The sequence below is a fragment of the Pterocles gutturalis genome, unplaced genomic scaffold (assembly GCF_000699245.1).
Source record: "Pterocles gutturalis isolate BGI_N339 unplaced genomic scaffold, ASM69924v1 scaffold23024, whole genome shotgun sequence".
NCBI classification, from domain to species: Eukaryota; Metazoa; Chordata; class Aves; order Pterocliformes; family Pteroclidae; genus Pterocles; species Pterocles gutturalis.
The window spans coordinates 79,720-87,964 of record NW_010136394.1 but is presented as its reverse complement, the minus strand read 5'-3'; the positions used below and the strand labels follow the sequence as shown (position 1 = coordinate 87,964).

Here is an 8,245-nt window from a genome sequence, read left to right as displayed (position 1 = left end):
TCCCTGCTGAATACTGGGCAGAGCACGAGCTACTCAAGGCTGCCATGGCTCTGCACTACCAGGTGCCACAGAGGTCCTCTCGTTGGACATAGAAAGGAGGAGTACGTGCTGTCCCGTGGCTTTTCTCAGAGGCTGCTGTAGACCTATGGTTTATTTTTGTAGCTGCTTACAATATAAAGCTCTGTTCTGAGTATTGTGAATGCCATATGGTAAGAACTGTGAGAAATCTAAACAAGAAAGAGATATAGTTCCTTTTTCCAGAGCATTCTTCATTTTTTAGGGTGTTGTTAAGTTACATTTTCAGGCTTTTCTCAGAAGAGGGAGAGACATTTCCTTCTTTCGTCAAAAGGGAAAACTAATTGTCTGTCTCCCCGGGACGCAGATTTAGACCCACCAGATGTGTATAACATCTGAAGAACTGGTACAGCTGCATGCTGCTTGTTTTACCCAACACGTCCTAAGTGGAGAAAGCTTCAGGTACAACCTGCATCTGAGGCTTAGGAAACTCCCTTAGCCACTGCTTTTGAATTTGTGTTGGTATAGCTGTTCCCTTGACACAGACTGGATAACCTCCCTGGCTTTTTTCTCTGGCTTACTTTATCCCATGGTCACAACTGTTCACAAAATGGGGAAGTTCCGTCCTCAGTTGTGCCCAGGACTAACTGGACCATTGCATACAGCTGAGGTTCCACCAAAGCAAAACCAACTGTACTGTCCCGAGCACCGAGAACTGTTCAAATTGTGATTGCTTCAGCTCTAGAAAAGCTTCAACAGAAATACCTGCCCTAAACCACACAGGACAACTGTGCATTAGACAAATTCCTTATGAGCAGTGCTTTTGTGTTGTCTAAAGCTCCTAAATGCTAGATTCTTATTATTATAAGCGAGTCTCATAAGCAACATCACACCTGCAGCCAATTTAATGAAAATACAAACCGTGTGTGCTTCTGAAGCTGAAAGCACACTACTTTCAGTGCTCTATCCTTGTGGCCAAACATGTGATAGAAATTACTACCCCTTCTGCTTACCTCTTCATCTCATGGATTTTCTGTTCCTGAAGCTGTTTCTCTTCCCTGCCCTGCTTCGGCATTAACGCGGCTGTATGCTTTGAACAATGCCACTAATGCGTAGCTGTCATTTCATCTCAGCTCAGAGAAATGCAGGAGCCTCACAGGTTTATTAAACAAGACACACCTATCCGCCAGTATGGCCTACATCTAATTAAGTACAACTCCTTGTCAGGGTGTTTCCTCAATAGCTTGCTAAAGTATTTCAGTTTTTCAGTTTTTTTCCTTCCCTCACGTCACTGTCTCATGCTTCTGCTGTGTGATGACCCATGGTAGGGCAGAGGGGAGGGAAATTGTAGTGCACCTGAGACTTTAGTTTTGAGAATATAACTTCAAAGTTTATTTCTGCCCTTATTTCTAGAGAGATGTTACCTTTTGAGTAGCCCAGGAGACATGTCTCTGAAGCCTTAGGTACCTGAAGATCTCTAAAAGTCTTCTTCCAAGTTTAAAATTAAGCACTTGGCTTTCAACTTCCAACTGAGGCTATGTCAGAAGTTAGTTCCTAAACAAAAACAGACCAAGAGGCTCGTAACACAGATTTTCCATGGAATTCTGCTTATAACTTGGCACAGATGGGAAAGAGGAGAAAAATCTTGCATGCCAGAGATTTGTGAAGATAGTAGATTAAGGCCAAAAAGACGGATGTTTATCTCCCCTGAGCTGCTGCAGGGCTCAGGCTGCAGAGCCCCACTCTGTGAGGACTGTGTGAAGCCTAGTGACTGCTGATCGTGGATGTAGATTTGATTCCGGCTCTTGCACGTATCCAGAAGATGAACAATGTCCAGGTTTTTTGGTTGACTGGGTCGTACCTCTTCAGTGAGATGGGAGGCAGCTTTTCTCGTTACACAGCTACAAATGTTAAGGTGTAAGACATGGACCAGTTGCTCTAAAAGAGGAAGCACTGTGCTCTGGCTGGCCCTGACCATTTTGTAGCGGAAAGAAGGTCCCAAGCCCCGGTGAAAGAGTGGGATGCTGCCTCCTCCAGTACAGCTCACCTGGTCTGTGGCCTTTCCCCCTGCTTCCATCCTGAGAAAAGCCGGACAAGACAAAGAAGTGATCCCAGGCCCTGTTTGCAGAGCTGTGACATGTAAAAATAATTTTGTAGAGATTACACAACTTCAGAGCTTCCTGTAACTCAAAGCCTGAGGGTTTTTCCCTGATTGCACAAGAAGATGGGTGGTGGTTGTATTTGGATGATCTATATTTTAACAGGAGGGATTACAATGCAGGATGTACATAAGGACACTTTGCCGGGGACAGGCAAGAGAGAAAGGAAAAATTCTAGTTGATTAATCTTTTCTCCCACCTCCCCTTTCACTTTCGTTTGGGACCTTAATTAGTACATCTTGCTTTCCTCTTACAAAGCAGTTCCCAACCCCTCCTATCACCCCCCACTTCTTTCTGATGTTGTTCTCCAGATTCTCTGAAGATGTCAACTTTACTACCCTCCATCAACACCCTTCCCGTATCTGACACAACTCTCTCTCAAAGCAGAGAATGGCTATTGTGTGTCTCCCTCTTTCTTTCAATGCTTTGCTTTTCTGCATGGCCTTTTACCGGAATAAAATGGAAGAGTATGTTTCTGTGAGATGTGAAAACCATAAATTAAAAATACACTGAAAATGTCAGTGTTGCCCAGTCGAGGGCCTTTTGGTGGTGGACTTCTGATTTGATTCTTTACTCAGAGAGATGGTCACAGTCCTGGTCTTTCAGTGACCCAGAAAGAGACCTGGCTGGGAAGTTTTATAGGATTACACTCAAACCAAAGCATTAGGAATAGGAAGCCCATGATTGAGTCCTGTTCTAAAATTTAATGTTTTTCAGGATGAGCTGCAGTCACCCTTTGCAGTTCTGAGAAAAATAAAACCACACACACTTGGAGTTATATATCAAAATATTATTGCCTTTGTACATCTCTCAGACATTCTGCACAGCAGGGGGAAGTTCAGCATCAATAAGTATATTTGTATAAAACAAAAAATAAATAAATAAACAAACATACTGCACGTTTATCACTTTGACTTCACTCTGTTGAGCCACAGCAGGTGATCTCTGCAGGTTGAGGTGGAGATCTTTTCATCCCACAAAAAGCAAAGATTGTTAAATGTCTCTGTGAAGTACTTCCAGGCAAGGAGGGGTGCAGTTTTGCAGTTACAAAGAAGCAAATGTAACATTAGCAGTTCATCCTGGCTCAAAAGTAAGGTACAGGCACAACACTCCACATTTTCAGAACCCAGCTGATGGTCTGGGTTGTGTTTTTGCTGTCTCAGAGGTGGTTTTGCCTTTCATAGCTCACATGTAAAAGTTACCTTGCTCTGCAGCCTCCAGTGAACGCAAGGCTCTGGTATGAGGCACGCTGTTTGAGCCCAGCTGGGGTGAGGCCGGCCTGAACACCTTATCACAGCTGTACTTGTACTGAGGGATGGCAAACGTACATTATTTACTCAGCAGTAAAAATGCGCCTTTTGTGTCCCTAAAGCCCTATACCTTGATAGGCCAGACATCAATAGAAAAAAACCTCTCTCTAGGTAAATAAATACAAAAAGCACCACTATTAGTTATTTGTGCTTGTTCCTGTTCAGGTGTTCTTGCCTGGATATCTGGAGGTTTCGAGCATTTTCCAGGCACACCACAGAACTTCTAGAGTACTCTAGCTCCTTCCCATGTAATGTGTGTGCTCGTAGCCTTTGAATTTAAACTTGTGAGCATATTTTTCCTCCATATTTGAGGTTTCAAACGCATCACTTAGCATCGTGGGCGTGGGAGGTGTCCCTTCAGTAAAATTATCGCTGTCACAGTCACTTGCAATACCTTCATCTTCTGCCACCTGTAATGTCTGAAAGGAACGGAGCGGGTTGTTGCTGGGATCCTCACTGAGCTGTGATACCTCGCTGATGTGGATGTGCAGATCAGCTATTGATTTCTGGTAATAGTCGGTGAAATGATGAGCCTTCCTGTGCAGGTCATGCTCATCGGCTGGAAGTTTGGCACAAATCCCCTCCATCAGTGTTTGAAGAGGAGTCATTTCCAGGCATTCATCCCTGTCTGAATCCTGCTGTCCATGTTCCCTGGGACCTGGGAATCTCACATCGGTGAGGGATATTCTTCCCAAAGAGGGACTGTGAGAAAGGGATGCCTTCTCGTTTCCTTGGGATCCTGAGGTGTCCACCTCATTCCTTCTCATCGGAAAGAAGGAGAAACCCAAGGTACTTAGGTCAAGCGCAGATTCACTCTCAACAGAGAGACCTCCAGATCCAGAGTCCAAGCTGGTTTCTGCCTGAGCTCTTCCAGATGGTTGACAGTTGAGATGTCTCTTTGGAAACCGAGGCATTTCAGTGTATGGGATGAAAGTACTGCTGTCTTCTTCCTCTTCCTGCTCCTCCTCTTCTGATGATGATGATGAGAGGAAAGAAGCTATCCATGGTATGCTGTTTCTTGGTAAAGCTTTGCTTGTCTTGCTTTGCGACGTTGGCTTCTCTGTGCAGATAAGATAGTCCCTGAAGTATTCCTTTTCAATGGGCTCCCAGCGAAGGGCTAGTCCAGCAGCATTTAAATGAGATAAATCCTACGAGGGAAAAAAAACCCAAGACACACAGATCAGTGAGTTAGTGATGCTTTTTAAAGAAAAGTTTGGATATAGGACATGCCAGAATGAAAGCTTACTTATAATGGGACAGATGAATGCAAAACCGAGAAGCGTACAGCCCTTGCAAGTCCCCCACTCCTCCCCAGTTACCCTTTGAAAATCAGCAGGATTTTGAGTCAGGAGGGGACTCCAGCATTTGGGCCATACCAAAGCATGAGGCATCTTCTTTCGCTTAGCATCTTGTTTCAGCAAGCAGATAACGAAGGCACTTGTCAGAAGGACGGAGAGGACAAACATGGGGATCATGGCAGAAAATGGGAACTCCCATTCCGCTGCTGAAAAAGACAAAAATAATCTACTGCTGGTGGTATATTTTATACTAATAGTGGGCTCTTACACGCAGCTTTTCTTTCAAAAATCTCAGAAAATGTTCGGCTCAAGATCCTTGTTTTACAAATGCAGAGAAAGGATAAGTGACTTGCCTAAGATCAGACTCTTAAGTTAGAGGCACAGACAGAAATGAATGTTGGTACCAGCCAGTGCCTTAGTTGCAGCAGGTAAAAAATGAGGCTTTATTCACATGTTTTTCAAGATGAATTTGAATATTCCAAAAATTTCATTGTGAATATAACTAAAGTACAATATTTCAGGATTTTCAGAAAATATTTCAGGGTTCGATTTTTTAAATGAAGATGTTTCTCCAGGAAGCAGGAACTTTTCACTAGAAAATCCAACCAGTCCGTTTAACAGGAAGCCCACTTTTTTTGTTGTTGGAAAGCTAATTTTGGTGGAAATCTTTGACTTGCCCTAATCTCGTTTGATGTCTCACCTCCGTCTCTCAGCAGGGCCATACCTTTGTGGTTTAACAGGACACACACTGGCTGGGAGAATTTGCTGTGCTTGAAGTCGATGCTTTGGAAGGAAGATCTGGCACTTAAACAGTAGTTGCCTCTAAGCGCAGTGGTGTTGATAGTCACTGTATCCTTCCTGAAGTTACCTTCGTATTGCTTCTGTTTAGAAACAAAAAGAACAGAGCATTGGAAAGATGATTCTTTAATCATTTGGGTGGTGTTTCTCTACCTTTTTAGCCCATGGTTCTCTTCATCATGTTGTGTGGCTCCAGTGCTTGGAAGATGTGTGGAGAGGCACTTAATGTCTTGCTGTTTGTAGCAACCGTCTCTCCCAGGGCTTATGGATTCCAGGGTCAGGTTTCCAGCTGGCGCTGTGCTCTGTGCTGCCAGGCACGCTGATAGTGGTACGTGAACTAGTTTGTTTAACCCTCAGATATTGCCCTGTTATACTGACTGTAGTGTAGCCTCCCCATCACATCTTCTTGATAAAGATAGGAATCAAATAGGAAGGGGAACTACCAATAAAATAAGGATGAACACACACATCTACTTCTTTTCTCTGGCTTTGGTTTAACTCTGGTTTGGCCATTTCAGTTTCTCCAGGCCCTGGATCCAGTCCCTCCCTGCCCAGAAATTTGAAGCCATTTCCATTCAAGCCAGGATTCCTTCCGCTGTTCCATCTATGAAGTGCTACTTTTACTGACCTTGTGTGTAGATCCAGCTTTCCAAAGGTTCAAGTCATACATCCAAAGTAAACTCTCCACACAGGTGGCCAAAGGGAAGGAGGCATTCACATGGATCAGGTTCTCCTTTACATTCACGTTTAACACCGGGGGAGCCAGTTCCACTGTAATGGAGTGATCAAACGTAAGAATAGTGCTTGCTTGTGTCTTAGCTTCACAGAAGTAATGCTTTTCTGTGACTGATCTGCACTTCTAACTGTTATCTTGTCATAGACATGAAGGAAGGAGGAAGACAAAGGAATGCCTCTTTATTATCTAACGCACCCCCACTGGTATGTGGAAAGTTCGAAGGCAGTTTGTTCACCTAGAGCACCGATGATCAAATTCTGACACCTGCTACAAAATTTATTTTCAAATGATCATGGCTTCTTGTTGTTTGTGCCCAGTTAAAACTCTGTAGTCCATAAAGCTGCTTGTTACTGTTTCTCTTTCTGTGGTGTGTGGTGTACTCATTTGCTCATGCCAACACTGTTGTTGGGATGTCCCTTCATCTGGGCTATAACCAAACACACTCACCATCCAAATGGTATTCCTTGAACTGTGATTCTATCCATGGCGACTGGAATCGTCCAGAAACAGCTTTTACTCGAGCCTGGACTTTAACAAATAAGTTTGGAAACACACAAGTCAGGTTGCAAGAGGTACGGTGAATATTTTTGCAATGAGGAACCTTTATCCATTTGTCCATGCGTTCCTGGCTAAAAGAAGAAACAAGCATACCATAATATTACACATGCTTTTTTGTTATAATTTATAGAGCAAGAGAAGGAAGTGTTTTGGAGGATAGGTACCGAATCTTGCTCAGAGTTTGGAACACTTTCCAGATGGTTAAGGCTTGGTTTTGGTGAAAGGATGCAGCCAGGTCAGTGATCATAATGACAGTGATTAATAGACACGCGCAGATGTGTGCCCTGTGCCATCCTTTCAATCAGACATCCTTTGGAAGCGCTTACCTTTCATACCTCACAGTGTACGTCACATTTGGTGGAGAGCCTTCTCCTGGAACCCAGGTCAAAATCATGTCAAAATCCTTTGACAGTAGTGTAACATTTTGAGGAGGGGGAAGTTGAACATGACCTGATAGAAAGGGAAAATTACATGAATGTTTTAAAATATCTTTGGGAATAGGAAATATGACCTGGTTTTGACCAAGGTAGTTTCAAAATTTGTTGCAGAGCAGCTCAGTTCGTTTAAGACTGGAAATTGTTTGCAGAAGCAGGTATGTCTGTGATGCGTTTGTGTTTTCCTCATCTCTTATAAAACAGCTTCATCCCAACAGCTTTTAGAATTAGGATCTACATCTGTTTGAACCATGCTGTTCTATAATTCTGAGGGGTTTCCCCCATGGTCTCACTGGATTTCCTTGTGACCTGGTTTACAACCCCACAAACTCCAGCCTGACCCCCTGCGCTCGCAGCCCCTGGACGAGGCAGACACAGCTGGCTCACACCGCTCATCCAGTCCCAGTGCTTCAAAGACAGATCCTACCACGAATGCAGCGAGGAGCAGCATGCAGGCCTCCCAGCTGTACTTTTCTGGTGCTTATGTTTCTGGTAGGTAGACATGTACATCACTAGCCTTCAGCAAGACATATTCTATAGACAGATTTCAAACTGCCATTTCTTTCCAGTGGAATATTTCCCTTTACGTGACTCAATCCCATTTAAGCTGTCTTTCCTCCTCCAAGCAAAGCCACATAGCACAGTGAAATGAAAAGTAACCAGAACAGCTATACGGTACCTCTGCTCTGCCACAGGAAGCACAGCGCCATCAGGACTCTGACTCTCCAGGTAGACATGCCGAAGCAGAACTCTTCCACTAGTGATATATTTCTTTTCTTGCTAACTTTTCATCATATTGTTTTCTTAGATGAAGTTGTATGGGTGATGGAGGAGCGTGCAGTTAATGAACCACACGCACGCACAGCCTCACTTCCTGGTACGGCCCAAATATAGCACTGCACACAGACCTGAGACAGGCGCAGAGGGAGAGCGCTTT

General features: G+C 43.9%; 1 protein-coding gene across 1 annotated transcript; it reads right to left on the bottom strand.

Annotated features, from left to right (window-relative positions):
* Window positions 1-3,717: 3,717 nt before the first annotated feature.
* On the bottom strand, window positions 3,718-8,045 carry IFNLR1 (interferon, lambda receptor 1). Its single transcript, XM_010082295.1, has 7 exons — window positions 7,988-8,045; window positions 7,201-7,324; window positions 6,764-6,945; window positions 6,209-6,351; window positions 5,507-5,663; window positions 4,861-4,985; window positions 3,718-4,632 (listed from the first exon to the last, which is right to left on the bottom strand). The coding sequence occupies exons 1-7, from the start codon at window positions 8,043-8,045 to the stop codon at window positions 3,718-3,720; spliced, it is 1,704 nt and encodes a 567-aa protein (XP_010080597.1).
* Between the last annotated feature and the right edge of the window lie 200 nt (window positions 8,046-8,245).

What these genes read in the sequence shown, in the direction of transcription:
- IFNLR1 (XM_010082295.1), bottom strand. Translation starts at nt 8,045, where the DNA reads ATGTCTACCTGGAGAGTCAGAGTCCTGATGGCGCTGTGCTTCCTGTGG. An exon ending in AAGCTGGATCTACACACAAG is followed by an intron (nt 5,664 to 6,208) that starts GTCAGTAAAAGT and finishes GTTTCTAAACAG; the next exon opens with AAGCAATACGAAGGTAACTT. An exon ending in TGTCCTGTTAAACCACAAAG is followed by an intron (nt 4,986 to 5,506) that starts GTATGGCCCTGC and finishes CTTTTTCAGCAG; the next exon opens with CGGAATGGGAGTTCCCATTT.